The following is a 15,102-nucleotide window of genomic DNA, read 5'->3' as shown; positions in this document are numbered from 1 at the left end:
TTGGCCTTTTTTTCAGAAAAAAAAAAGGGAGGAATACTGTACAGTAAAGATTAGCTGGGAGTAGCTTTTTATTGCTCATATTTTAACTAGTAGAAATAGTAGAAAGTTGATTCCTCTGATTCTGTTATAGTTTAGCATAAAGATATTTTCTCTCAAATTTGGGGTTAGACCACATGTGTAAATGTTTAAAATCATTATTTTCGTTCAAAATAACTAAGTATTTGTTATGGTAAATGTGTTCCTAATTGTTAACTTATGCCTATAGACTTATAATTCATAATTTATTGTGGTTATATGTAATATTTCTATTTTTCTTTTTCTGGAATGTACATGATTGGCTAAAGATGTGAAATAATTATATCATAATTAAGCTATCATGTAAACATTGTAATAACTATTGTGTGTTAAGTAAATATATTGGCTCAAAAAATTCAGCAGACACCTGCATTTTTACATATTTCCTTTTAACCAGAACTTTTCCGTTCTATCTTTAATTGCACTTACATATATTAAATGTGATTTAGAAGGTTGAAGATCATGATGAATCAATTTTTCTCAAAGAGGGCAGTTGATATGTATGTTCGTAGCATGAATTCTGCAAGAAAATTTATAGTAATGCAGTACTTTTTTTAAGGTTATGTAGATACTTTTTTCTAATACAGCACTTTTTTCAAGCTGAGTTTTATTGTAATTTGGTGGTTCAACCCAGTTTTCTCGACCACGATATCGCAGTGAATGATGGAAACTGATATTCTAAATAAAAATTTTTCTTTGGAAAAACTAGTTGCCATTTTGTGTAAACAGAGGCATTTTAAAGAATGGGAAAGAAGATGATCATAGTTTCTAATTATTATAACTTCTAAGTTAAGTAAATTTTTCCTTTAAATTTAAAAAAAAAAAAAAAAAATGCATTTTTTGCAAACATCAGAATAGTTTCAATGTCATAATTTCAGATAAAATACCTGTTGACATATTTTGTCATTAAAGTATTAACATGCAGTGGCAAGAAATTGTGACTTTACTATTAATTACTGCTGTATGAGGGAGGGGGAATTTCATGTTGGTTTAACAAAATATTTTTTTCTCTCTTAATCTTTTGATAAACTATGTTTTCATTTCATGTAATTGTCGTATAGATCCAATAGAAAATTATCTTTATATTTTAATATGGATGTAGTGTTTTTTGTATTCAGTTTACAGTTGGCCATCATCCAAAAATGTATGTAATTTATTCATTGTTGAAAAATTGTTACAGAAATTTTGGATCATCATAATGCAGCATATGTCCCTTTATTATGTTTATGAAAGCCATTCTTTGGGCCATAGGATCATTATAACCAGCTTCTCGGAGACTTCTGTTGAGAGTTGCACCTGATGCAGGCCTTAAGGATATTTGATATTCGGATAGCAATTTTTCTGTGGCTTGTTAGGTGTTTATGTACATGTGATCACTTATTTGATTCAATTGTTTTCATCCACATTCTGTACTTTCAGTGATCTGCTGTTCTAGTTCTTTTGAAATTCTTGTTTAGGACATGAATGGAAGTAAACCTTTTTTCTATGAAAAATGTAATTTTTTCAGGAATTGGATAATTAATTTTTGGACTTGACTAATCATGTTTGTTTTATGGCTGTTTTATCACATCAGCTTGGGAATTATTGTGACAAATTCTGGCACAAAGTTTACGATTTATAAGTTCTGTTCTAAAATGAAATTTCTAATTACGTATATATCTTTTTTTTTTTTTTTTTTTTCCTTTCAAATATTGGGTCATCTAGAAACTTATGTAGTTTTTCAAATTGAAGTGTTTTTCTTCTGTTTGTTACTGCTGATATTGAGTGATCTCTGTCAAAGCAGATGTTTAATTATGGCCTTTTCGATTCACTTTGCTTAATTATAACATATGGCATAATTTTTTAATGCAGTTCTAAAAATTGGGTCAGTTTCATCATATTACACTTTTTGATTTTAAAAAGGAATAAATGCCAGTCATACTGCTTGTAAAATATGTGCTATTTTTGATATCACACTTCGAAAATTTGAGAAGTGGAAATTCAATCAGGAAGATGTTGCCTGCTTTTGAAATTCGTCCTCTGTAAACAAGACCTATTAAAATAAGCTATCACGGAATACCAACAAGAGCTAACTTAAATATTCCAAACAGTATGGTATATTAGTGGTCTCAGATTGGCAGCGAAGGGCCACATGCGAGCCTCAAAGCAATATTATACTGCGCACAATTTCAATTATTTATGAGGGTGAATAAAAAAAAATAATAAAAAAAAAGGTTACGAGGGAAGTTTTTTTTTTAAATTGAGAATAGACAGAAAATACAAAAGGGAATTAAGAGGCATACTTTCGTATCATTTTTCCGTATACAGTCAAAAGTCGTTAATTCGGACACCCATAATCCGGAATGATCTATAATCCGGACCTCAAAGCTACAAACTTTCTGCGCATGCTTCGCGTTCACGCATGCGCACAGGCGTTTACGAGAGCGCGTAAGACCCTTACGGCTGCGAATATGTTTGTGCGCATGCGCGTTTAATGTTTAACGGAGTTATACGCTAAGCTAAAGTTATCTAATTCAGTTAATGTTGCAGATTGCGTTGTTCCTTAATCTTCGAATTGGATCCGGCTTATTATTTTTTGCAGACTGTTAGAGCAATTTTATAAAAGTAAGCTTGAACTTTCGATTATGTCAAATAGAATTTCCGATATATATTTACTACAAAGCGAAAGTATGTTTTGAAATCCGAAATCTGTTTATCAATTTCATGCTGCTCTGCGGCAGAGGTGGGGGCAGAAACATCATTATTAGATTATGATAGATTAGAAAGATTATGTCAAATAGAATTTCCAATATATATTTACTAATATGTAATTTGTATCTACAAAGCGAAAGTATGTTTTGAATTCCGAAATCTGTTTATGAATTTCACACTGCGGATTGGAAGTTGATCTGTCAACACTATCCTTATCTTCAGAGCAGATGTTTTTATTTTATTTAGATTATAATTCGGTACTAAGTTTAGTATTTCCTCTCGAGTCTTTGATATGATTTAAATCAAGTTCCTCGTCATTATAATTCGCTTCCGATAGTGAAGAAAGTGACCCAGAGGTTATTGAAAATGAAAAGATTTCGATTGACAAATTAGTCGGTATTCTCAACACAGCAATTATAGGACTTGAACAGCGGAACTTTGTAACTAAACGAGAAATTATGTCTGTTTAATAGAATTAAAGAGAAAGTATTATCACATGAAACGAAGCAACTTACATTGAAGGAAATGTTTTAATAAAGTAAACAAATAAATATTAAGCTTTTTCTTTTTGTAAATTTTGATACCCTTTAGATCATAATTGTTCTTTATTTCATAAATTACGGTTTCATATTTTGTAATTTTTGCATGCCATCTTACCAGATTTAAACTGATGATCTATAATCCGGAATCGCCGAAGTCCCGACGAGTCCGGATTAACGATTTTTGACTGTACAGTACAAAGTTTGTAATCTGGACTCATCGAGACTTCGGCGATTCCGGATTAGGGGTTTTTCCGAATTATATATCATCAATTTAAATCTGGTAAGATGGCATGCAGAAATAATACAATTAAAAATATGAAACTGCAATTTATGAAATAAAGAGGAATCATGATCTAAAGGGTATCAAAATTTACAAAAAAAAAAAAAAAAGCTTAATATTTATTTGTTTACTTTAGTAAACATTTCTATCAATGTAAGTTGTTTAAGTTGCTTCGTTTTTTGTGCTAATACTTTCTCTTTAATTCTATAAACAGACATAATTTCTTGTTCAGTTACAAAGTTCCACTGTTCAAGTCCTGTAATGTCGAGAATACCGACTAACTTGTCAATCGAAATTTTTTCGTTTTCAATAAGGTTCTCTGTGACTTTCTTCACTATCGGAAGCGCGCTTGCGTAAGTTTGTGGCTTTGAGGTCCGGATTATAGATTGTTCCGGATAATGGACGTCCGGATTAGAGACTTTGTACTGTATTATCTTTATTGAATTATGTCAGGAATACATTTAAAACAAAGATTTATCTGAATGCAGAACCAATTTGTTTAACCTGGCTTTGTAGAAGTCGCATCACTGCCCATTGAGGCAGCTCTCCATGGCTCTTTTCACATCCCTTTTTGAAGGGATTCTCTTGGTGAAAAAGTCCCTTGGTGAAGGCACCACTAAAATATGTTTGAAGGGATTCTCTTGGTGAAAAAGTCCCTTGGTGAAGGCACCACTAAAATATGTTTGAAGGGATTCTCTTGGTGAAAAAGTCCCTTGGTGAAGGCACCACTAAAATATGTTATTTCTATAATCCATAGTTCTATTTGGGAGAGCTTTCGATTTGTATATTCGATTCAAATCACTATTTCAATTAAGTCTTAATGACTTTTATTTACACATATCTTTTATATTACAATAAATTATACATAATTCGAGATTAATTTCAAATCAAAAGATGGGGATAACCCCCCTTCGTATCAAATTCTATCAAGAGAAACTGAGTTAGTGGCCGTTCTCTTCCAAGTTTGTTTTTCGACTCTTCGTTGCCACTGGCAGAAGAGAAACTTTCAGTCATTTTGTGTTCAAGTTGTAACATTTCTCCCACCTTTTGATTTTTGACAAAGTATGAAAAAATCAAAACAATTGAGAAATGAAAATTGAAATACGAATATAAGATGAGTAATTTAAATCTTACCAAAATCAACAATTTTATCTAGGCGTAACAAATATCTTGAATATTTTAAACTTACTTAATATTTTGCAAACTTACATTCTTTAAACAACAGGCAAAAAATTCTTTTCTGAAAATACTAGTAAAGAGATTAATTCACTTAATTCACTTTAACTGGAAAATCAAATTGTATACAAAATTTAAATTCAAAGAAAGGAATAAAGAAAACAAATAGTAGTGGTACTGAAAACAAAATTAAACTAATTAAAGTTCTTTGGTTTCACAATTTTTCTGCCATATCTACTAAACTGAATGTTTTTATCAGAATTTTCAAGTTTACAATCTTTGGTATCAATTACTAAATCATTCATTTTACCAGTATTTCTTGGAGATGTGGATGATTCAGTAGTTTTAAGCTCGAAGATAGATTCTTTAATGTCTATCTCCATTGGAAATACTCTTTGAACTAGTCTTAACAGTTCACCACTAGATGTTTTTACTTTCACCACTCTGATGATATTGTCTTTTCCTGGGTATGTTTCGATCACATGACCCATAGGCCAGTCTGTTCTTTTTCCTTTCATCGTCCTCTACAAACACTAAATCACCTTTCTTGATGATTCACGAAGGTACAGTCTTTGGTCGATGTACTAACATACCAAGATATTCATCTCTAAATCTTTTACGAAATTCCACACGTGACTTTTGGTGGTATCGCCATCTTTTCGATAAGTTGATTTTATCCAAACTGTCCAGATCCGGAACACCTTCAGTTCGCACATCCTGAATAAACATAGATGGAGTGAGTGCACATAAATCGGTGGAATCTTCTGACTTGTATGTTAATGGTCTGGAGTTTATATTTGCTTCTGCGTCACATAGGATAGTTAACATTTCTTCATATGAAAGTAATGCTTTTCCCAGTACTCTTCTCAATAATTTTTTGATCATCTGAACCAGCTGCGGTTGGTGGATTTAACTTCCACTGAATTTTCATTATCGAAGAACTTCTGATAATTTGGTTCCAGTCAACAGATCGGAGCAAATTCGTTGCCCCTACAAAATTTGTGCCATTATCGCTGTATACTACTCTAGGCCGTCCTCTTCGTGCTATGAATCTTCTAAATCTGAGAAAAAATCCATTAGTCGATAAGCTTTCAATTAATTCTAAATGAAAAGTAAAAAGCAAGATTCAAGCTTTTCTATTTTCTTTTAAATAAAATGGTCCTGCTATATCAACACTTGTCACCTCAAATGCATAAGCATCTCTGACTCGATCTTCTGGGAGAGCACTGTATCAAGAGCTTTCGCCGAGTGTCTCTTTGCACCGAACGCACTTTGATATGACTCCTTGTACTGTTTTTCTTCCTTTTATTATCCAAAATTTTTGATGAATGTTAGTCAAAAGAACTTGAGTACCAGCATGTAAAAGTTGTAAATGATAGTCTTGTATCATTCTTTCTAATAATTCATGTTTGGATGGAAGTACAATGGGGCACCGGAAGTTTTCATCATCATGTCTTCTCAAAATCTTCGTTTTTCAATCTTATAATCCCTTCTTCGTCTCTGAAAGTAAAATGTCCCTTCAACTGATATTCATTAGAGAATGCTTCTTGTTGAACAATCTTCACTAATTTCTTTTCAGCAATGTCTAATTCTTCAACACTCCAGGTGATTGCACGCTGAATTTTCTACACCTTTTGATTGCGATGCTTCAGGTTTTTTCTCATTTTTGTAACAAAGGGTTGCATTATCTTTTTTGTGGCAGTATACACAAGAGGCTTTCTCAGAGCAATCGGAAAATCGATGACCTTGAGCCAGAAAAATATAACATCGACCTTGTAAATCTCGGTACATTTCGTTTTTTATTTACACTTTTCACTATTATGTGTGTTATTTTTGCAAAAAATACAGTTTTCTTCTTTTACGGGAGCTAATAATTCTGCCGCGGACGAGGCGTTAACTTTAGAGTTAAACTTATTGTTTGTGTATTTATAATTACTTTTGTGTTTGTTGAAGTGTTTATTCTTGCCATTCAATGGAACGAGTTTCGGTTCCGGTTTGTTACGTTTGTTCGCGGCATTCAATTTTGTTTTTCAAAAAAGCACTTAAACCTGCAACATCAGATTCCTCTTTTGGATCACGCTTTCGGTGATATTCGAGAATCAAATCATGAGGCAATTATTGGATTTAACAAGTGTCCGTATGAACCTGAAGTTACTCCTAAATTACTTAAGCTTCGAATGTTTATTTCACAAGCATCGTGTAATCTTCTTAGTACGTTTAAGTTAGAAGAATTTTTAACTGGTTTTATGTCCAAAAGATTATTCATATGTGATTTTGTAATTTTCTCTGGTTTTCCAAAGCGTTCTTTTAAAAGTTCTAAGCACGAATCATAATTTTGTTCGGTTAACTGAAATCCTCCAACGACATTATATGCTTGCCCTATTAATAATGATTTCAAGTATACGAATTTTTCAATCTTGCTTAACGCTTTGTTCTGATCAATCGCAGCTTGAAAACTGTTAAAAAATTCTAACCATTTTCCTGCATCTCCTGAGAATTTTGGAATATTTAACTTTGGCAATTTCATAGCCGATGACGATACATTTATTTCAAAAACAGAAGTGTTCAAAGAATCTGCATCTGATGCATTTTTCACAGACAAATTTTCATTACATTTATTTAATCTTATTTTAATTCTAAACTTTGCAGACATAATTTGCTCATCGTATTTATCACTTGCAGAAATATCTTTTTCAAATTCTTAAGCATCTTTTAACCGAGTTTCGATTTGTGAATTCAACATTTTCAACATGTTTCCTCTTTCGAGAATTGTTTCATTCATCTCCTGCAATTCCTCGATGTTCGTGTTTTCGATGTTTTCTGATAACAAAGATTCTATTTTTGTAATTAATTTTCGTAACACAGCTGCATTCATTAATCCGTTTCTGCTTCAGTTTGTTTAAAGCTTCCATGTTTAAAATTGATTAATCGCAATATTGAAACTCAGTTTTTTCCAAATTTTCAAAGAAAAAGGGAATTGCTTACCTGTTTACAGGTAATCCGTCTGCTAATCTTAGAAATTCTAATCCAAAAGTCCCTTGGTGAAGGCACCACTAAAATATGTTATTTCTATAATCCATAGTTCTATTTGGGAGAGCTTTCGATTTGTATATTCGATTCAAATCACTACTTCAATTAAGTCTTAATGACTTTTATTTACACATATCTTTTATACTACAATATATACATAATTCAAGATTAATTTTAAATCAAAAGATGGGGATTATCCCCCCCCTTCGTATCAAATTCTATCAAGAGAAACTGAGTGAGCAACCTCTCTCTTCCAAGTTTGTTTTTCGACTCTTCGTTGTCACTGGCAGAAGAGAAACTTTCGCGTTCGAGTTGTAACTCTAGACTTCCCACTTAAACTTTTGCAGCAATTCTTGAGTTTGATGAGCAAGTATGGGGCTGGGCAGTGCCATGCAGGAGGATGACACCATCACTCAACTTGTATCAGATGGCTCCATGTAACCTCGTCTAAGTGGCACAATAACGATTGACAGTAATGGTGTGGCTGCAGGCACTTGATCAGGGCAATGAATCATGACTCGCAACTCCAAGCAAGATCACTTTTCTAAACGTCTTGTCATTTCACTTGCTCTGACACATCTGCTAACTTACTCTACCTACCCACACAGCCGCTGCTAGACAGCTAGTGCCATCTGCCGACACAGGGACTAAAATTTTTGTCATGTGATTCTTCGATGAAAAGAAATAAAGAACTGCCTCTCTTGAAATGCCTCGTTATTGAAGATGTTAAGTGAATACTATATAATAATGTTACTAGAAAGAGATCTTAGGGATAAGAAGAACCTCCTGTAGTAACATCAAGAGTCAGGCTCTATCACAGAAAAGTAATGCATCACGTATAGTGGAACTGTGGGGAAATTACTACTAATTGAGACGTTGTTTGGAAAAATACTTTTTCCAACAAATTGTTTTAAAGGCAGAAATTGGTCAGTTTTCAGAACTGACCAATGGTCTGGGTATTGTTTTCCATCATAATAATGTTTGGACTTACATTTCTATGAAGGTGAAAGGCTTATTGAGTATGGCTGAAGTGTTTTATGTCACCCATCTCCCTCTGTATTTAGCAGAACTTGCTCTCTTGGATTTTCATCTCTTCAGATCACTTATGTGCAGTTCTTTGACTGACCTGGAGTTTACTGTTTTGGAGACTGCCATTTGGCACCTTGATAACTTTATGAATAAACCTAATGACTTTTTTAAAAAAGGAATTTGTCAGCTCCCAGAGAGGTGGGTGTGTGTATTGGTGTATTGTGAATATGGCAAAGCACACTAGGGCTATCTGCCTAAGGGGAGGGATGCCTCTGTGGAGGACTTTCTAAGGGAAACTGGCTCGTATACACATTACACATGGGGAAAACCACGAAAACGCCCATGCAGCCAGCCCGTTCAAGGGATTCGAACCTCGGATCAAACTACCAGTGTTCAGCGATTTTACCGCTCGACTGCTGGGTGGGCTTAGCAGAGAGATGGAAAAAAGTCATAGAATGAAATGGTGCTTATGTGATTTAATAAAAGTTTCATGTTTTTTTGTTTTGCTTGATTTGTATTTATCATCAAGGAAGGAATTTAAAAATTGTCCTGATGATCCAACATTTCCTCTGTTCTGTTATATTGTTTTATATGCATCCATAGAAAACGTATGCATCAGAGGTTACTTAATAAATCTTTTATTTAAGTAATATTTTGTACAATATGTACATGATCATCTTTTTATATAAAAATAAAGTTAGGATAACACTTGATTATCAGCTTACAAAGTTTTTGGAAATGAGTTACAAGGCGTTTGCTAAATTTTATAATCTGAATAATGTAGTATTTGTGCAGACTGTAGTACAAAGATATATCTTTGTGAATATTTTAAGAAATTTAATTTTTTGGAATCTGAGGAATGTAGTACAAAAGTATATTTTTAAGAATATTTTATGGGAAACAAGTTCTTCCTTTTCTTCCTTCTCACCGAGCCAAAAAAATGTCTTTAGCTTTTATGTGGAATGAAGCAAAGTTAGCACATTTTTTCATTATCATGGTGAGTAGCAATAAGATGTAAGTGGATGTCACATTGTACAATATCTTGAACTTTACCAAAATAGTGAAAATTAATTTTAAAATAAAAAATATCTACATTTCAGCAAATAAATACCGTTATTAGCTCATATGAGACTTGAATTTAGTATTTGTTTTCCATCAAAGCATTTAGGAATCAACATTAGGAGCCCGAATACAATTCAGAATAAAAGCTATAAAATTATATTGAAATTTAGAAATATTAAAAGAAACTTTTGTGGAGAATTTACTATGTAAAGTTCTTTTGCAATTGTGTAGCACTGAAAGAAAGCATAAAAATAGTTGCAGATTGTCCAGTTATTTGTATAAGTCAAACTAAATGTGAAAATATCAATGTTCTGTAGTTTTAACTACTGTGTGCTACATTTAACTAGTATGTGACAACAGAGTAGCTACATTTAACATTGCTTGCAACATTTAATTTCTGTGTGCTACATTGCTACATATTAAATACTGTCTGCTACATTGATGAACTTGGTATATATGTATATATATAAAATATCTTCCTAATAATTCTGATTCTTTTATTGAATTATGGCAAAAAGATGTAAAACTAGTCATTTTGTAGTTTATGTAAATGATACTCTTGAAGGATGCTTTAAACGGATACATAACTGAGCTTAAAAATAAGTAAAAACTGTAATTAACAGTATATTTTGTACTAATTTCAAATATAAGTAGTGGGAATTACTTGTAAAGGTTATGTAAGTATTTAGCTAAATTTTATAGACATATTTTCAAATGTGGTGCAGTGACTGAAGGTAGAAATAAAGAAGAAAGAAGTCTGACATATTTAGCGTGTTTAAACATAAATATCTACTTTATGTTTGTACTTAAAAATTTTTGCTTTATGCTCATCATATTAAAATGCATTTTTTAGTATTTTTAACTTATTTTGCTATCATTTTGTTTGTTAAGCAGTGATACATGATTCAGAGTTTGACGTATTTAATGTTACACTGTTTTTCTTGGTATTTTGCCTTGTGCTTTTTGTTTTAATGCATTTTAAAATTTTGTATATTTAAGAATTTGCCACATAAATAAGCTTCTGAATTTAATGAATGTAGTGCATTAATATTTTTGTTTAAAATTTTTAAAAAATTTAATAATTTTTATATCTTTTTTTTAGAAAAGGCGAAATGACAATATTATCTGAAATCCGTAATTTTGTTATGAGGTACAACATCAAACAAACCATGATTGCGGAAATGACCAAAATGAGTCAAGCCTATGTCAGTCGTTTTTTTCGTGGTGATATACAAGATATGTCTGATCGTACCAAGAATGCCTTCTACATGTGGTATTTAACATGTAAAAATAATCCTTGGAAGCTCAGTAAGTCTTCTTTTATTAAATAATTTTTAACATTATGTTAATTTAAGTATTAGTACTTCATCGTAATTATACAAGATCCTGCTATTAATTTTCACGACTCATGGAGTAACTCAGAAGAAAAAAAGGTTAAACACATAGCCATTTAATATGATTCAAAGTAATCCCCATCAGCCGTAATGCACGTCTGTGCTCAGCTGTACAAATTTCGGAAAGAAGTTTTAAAGTCCTCTTTTGGAATGCTCTTTAATAGTGACGTTACAATTTTCTTGATGGCTTCGACATCCTGAAATCTTGTTCCCTTCAGCGAATAGAAAACAGGAAAAAGTCTGCGGGTGCTAGGTCTGGAGAGTATGGTGGATGCTGCATTTCAACGACACCATGCTAGGCTAAGAATCGCTTCACAGGCAACGCAATGTGTGGGCGGGCATTGTCATGTAGTAGCAGCCAACTCCCATTTTGTTGAAAATGAGGCCTCGATCTACGAATTCGTTTTCGAAGTCGGTCAAGAACTGTGTAGAACTGTCCATTGATAGTCATGTTAGGAGGAAGAAATTCATGATGAACAAGTCCATCGCAATCGAAGAAAGCGATTAACACGACCTTGATTTTGGACTTTTGAAATCGAAATTTTTTCTGCCTTGGTGAATTTGTAGACCGCCATTCGGAGCTTTGATGCTTGGTTTCAGGGTCATATTGATAACACTAAGACTCATCTCCCGTGACTATCCTATCCAGGAACACAGGGTCAGCATCAGCGTTGTCGATAAGTTCGCCACATGTGTCCAGTCTCAATTGCTTTTGTTTGTTCCTTAAATGGTGAGGAACGAATCTGGAACAAATCTTGCGTTTGCCTAGGTCTTGCATCAAAATTTGCCGAACCATCTCTTTGTGCATGTTGAATTCATTGGCAAATACTCAAATAGTCAATCGAAGATCACATTTCACCATATCGCGAACTTTTTCAATTGCTTCCGGCATGCGTATGGACAGCGGCCAACCTGTGTGTGGATCATCTTCGACGCTTTCATGCCCGTCTCGAAAGCGTTTAAACCATTCAAAAGTTCTTGAGCGGGATAATGCTTCCTCGCCATAAACTTGTTTTAACATTTCGTAGGTTTCCACAGCTGTCTTGTCCAATTTGAAGCAAAATTTAATGTTAATTCTTTGCTCTATTTTTGTTTCGGCAGTAGGAATTTAAGAGCTATGTTTTAATGCGCCTTTCCGCAAGAACCACTTACTTCAGAATGGCGCTGATTGCACTGCACATGCGTAACGCACTGCACATGAAAACGCTGTTCAATATGCAATCATTAGCGTCATCTTCTGACTTTTTGTTCTCCTACAGTTATGTCAGTCCTGGAAATTAATAGCCAGACCTTGTAGTATTTTAGAAGTATTTATGACTAAATTCCATTAGCCTTTATTTTCTTATTTGAAATTTTTAGTTTTTTTCTGTCAGTGTAATCAAATGTTTCAATTTCACATGGGTTTTAGTATCAGACTTGTTGAACAAAATATATTATGTTTTTGAAGATAGGAAATTTGTTATTACTCTAAAAATGATTTCAGATTTTTTTTGTTTGTTTATCTTTAAGCCATACATAGATATTTAATAATTTATTAATTTTTTTGCTTGAATATCTAATTTTTAATGGTTTTTCAGATTTGTATTCCTTGTATTTGTAATTATTTTGTTGCATAATTATAAAAATATCGGTTCTGGAGGTATGAAAATTCTGTGACTATAATTTTACTTTGTGAGTATTTGGGTTATCTAGCAACTGCTTCAAAAGAAAAGATAATACAGTCAAAAGTCGTTAATTCAGACACCCATAACCCGGAATGTTCTATAATCCGGACCTCAAAGCTAAAATCTTTCTGTGCATGCGCCGCGCTGACGCACGCACATAGGCGTTTTACGCGTGCGCGCAAGACATTTACGACTGCGCATACGCATCTGCGCAAGCGCAGAAAATGTTTTCGCGTGTGCGTTTAATGTATAACGTATGGTATAAGGTAAAATTATCTAATTATCTATTTCAGTTAATGTTGATTATTGCGTTGTTCCTTAATCTTCGAATTGGATCCGGCTTATTATTTTTTGCTGGCTGTAAGAGCAATTTTATAGAAGTAAGCTTGAACTTTCGATTATGTCAAATAGAATTTCCGATGCTGGAGCTCCCGAAGGATCTAGAAAATGAAAGTATGTTTCGATGTCCATTAAACAAAAAAACGAATTGCTACAAAAAATGGATAAAGGCATATCCTTTGTTTATCTAACTGTTCTGAAATCTGTTTATCAATTTCACGCTGTTCTGCGCGGGGGGGGGGGGCGTCGCAGAGCGCAATGAACTGGAAGTTGATCTTGTTGGCTTTAGTTTTCCACATGCAAATTTTGATTGGAGGTCGATCGGCGGTAAGCTAACGTGGTTGCTGCTGATTGGCCGATGACGTCAAGATCGGCAGGTCGGCCGAGTATAATACATATGTACGCCGGTATCGGCGGAGCTTGTTCTTGTTCTCTTGTGTGGTTATCAGTTAGCATTATGCTAGTTTGCTTTCAATCAAATGATTTTAAATGTAAAGGCTACAGTGTTAGCTCTTTTATTTTATTTACGGAATAAAGCATGAATTTTATTTAGTCTTAGCTTTATTTAAGGAAAGCAAAATATGCTTTGCCTTTATCACCACTGCCAACAGGATTATGGGCCCAGCGCCAACAGCTAATCAGTCATCCAGTTCAACTCAGCATTGAAGGAATGTAGGTGAAGAGGGCCGTTATCCACGAAAAGAAGCTGACCTGTCTTAGAAGTTTGTTCAAGTCGTTGTGCTCACAATTAATTGAAGATGTCATTATTACCTGAAGGTTTTGAGTTGTTAAACCATGACAACTGAGATCGATGGAAAGTCAACATGAAAATGCTGTTACTGGATAGAAATTGTTAGAGCTTCATAGAGGACAAAGAAGAAGAATTAGATAAAAGTGCAACAAGGCGTGAAAAGCAGGAGTTCACACTAAGAGAGAACAGAGCCTTCACTACATTATATTACGGAATTAAAGCTGAGTTCAGGCCACGCCACTGATACAAGAATGTTCAAGTGGTAAAGAAGCGTGGGAAGTTCTACAGAAGCAATTCGAACTCAAAACAAGAGCAAGGATAATTCAGTTACTGGATGAATTTTTTAGTATTAGATATACGCCAAATCAAGAAATAGGATTATTTATCGCGAGGATAAGAATGACTGCAAAGAAGTTGGCTGAAGCTGGTCCCAACTTGGCAGATCTTTTTAAAGGATTCCAGGCAATAAGGAGATTACCCCAGGAATACTCCGACATTGTACAGTTGATATATAGGTGGAAGGACAAAGATTTTACGCTGGAAAGAATTGCTGAAGAGCTGGTAAGGGAAGAAAGCCGACTTCGCCAGGTAATTGCCGATTTAGAAGACAGCAAGGTAAGCGTGTTTAATACTATTAGTTTAAACGCAGGGAAAGATAAAGTTGAAAATAAAACTAAATCTAAGAAAAAAATGGGGAATATGAGAATAGGACCTTGTTTCAGATGTCATAAATTTGGGCACTTAATTGCTCAATGTAAAGAAACTGTAAGTAAAAATCAGTTTAAAATAGACGATAAAAATGGACAGTTTAAAGATAAAGAATTAATGTTAGTAGAAAATTATGTAACAACTACAGATAAAGGAGGTAACGCAGATAAATTTAATTGGGTCGTAGATACTGCAGCTACAACTCGTTTCTGTAATAATAGAAATTTAATGACAAATTTCGAAGAAATAAATGATATATGTATGTCTTTAGCTGTAGGAAATTGTGAAAGTAAAGTACTAGGAAAGGGTACTGTCAAATTTGCAGTAAAAGTAGGCAGTCGAATAAATTGGATTGAGTTAG

General features: G+C 33.5%; 1 protein-coding gene across 3 annotated transcripts in view; it reads left to right on the top strand.

The window, feature by feature from the left end:
• Positions 1-15,102, top strand: part of LOC118205910 (homeobox-containing protein 1-like) — a 61,057-nt gene that overhangs the window by 9,409 nt on the left and 36,546 nt on the right. For all 3 annotated transcript variants that reach the window (XM_085808346.1, XM_085808347.1, XM_085808343.1), the window contains one exon: positions 10,988-11,193. In XM_085808346.1, the coding sequence (XP_085664472.1) occupies positions 10,988-11,193 (206 nt within the window). The remainder of the gene's footprint in view (positions 1-10,987; positions 11,194-15,102) is intronic.

This window comes from Stegodyphus dumicola, chromosome 1 (genome assembly GCF_044657685.1).
Source record: "Stegodyphus dumicola isolate Sdum_Otavi_A_Nest chromosome 1, ASM4465768v1".
NCBI lineage: Eukaryota > Metazoa > Arthropoda > Arachnida > Araneae > Eresidae > Stegodyphus > Stegodyphus dumicola.
This window is presented reverse-complemented; position numbering and strand designations above follow the sequence as displayed.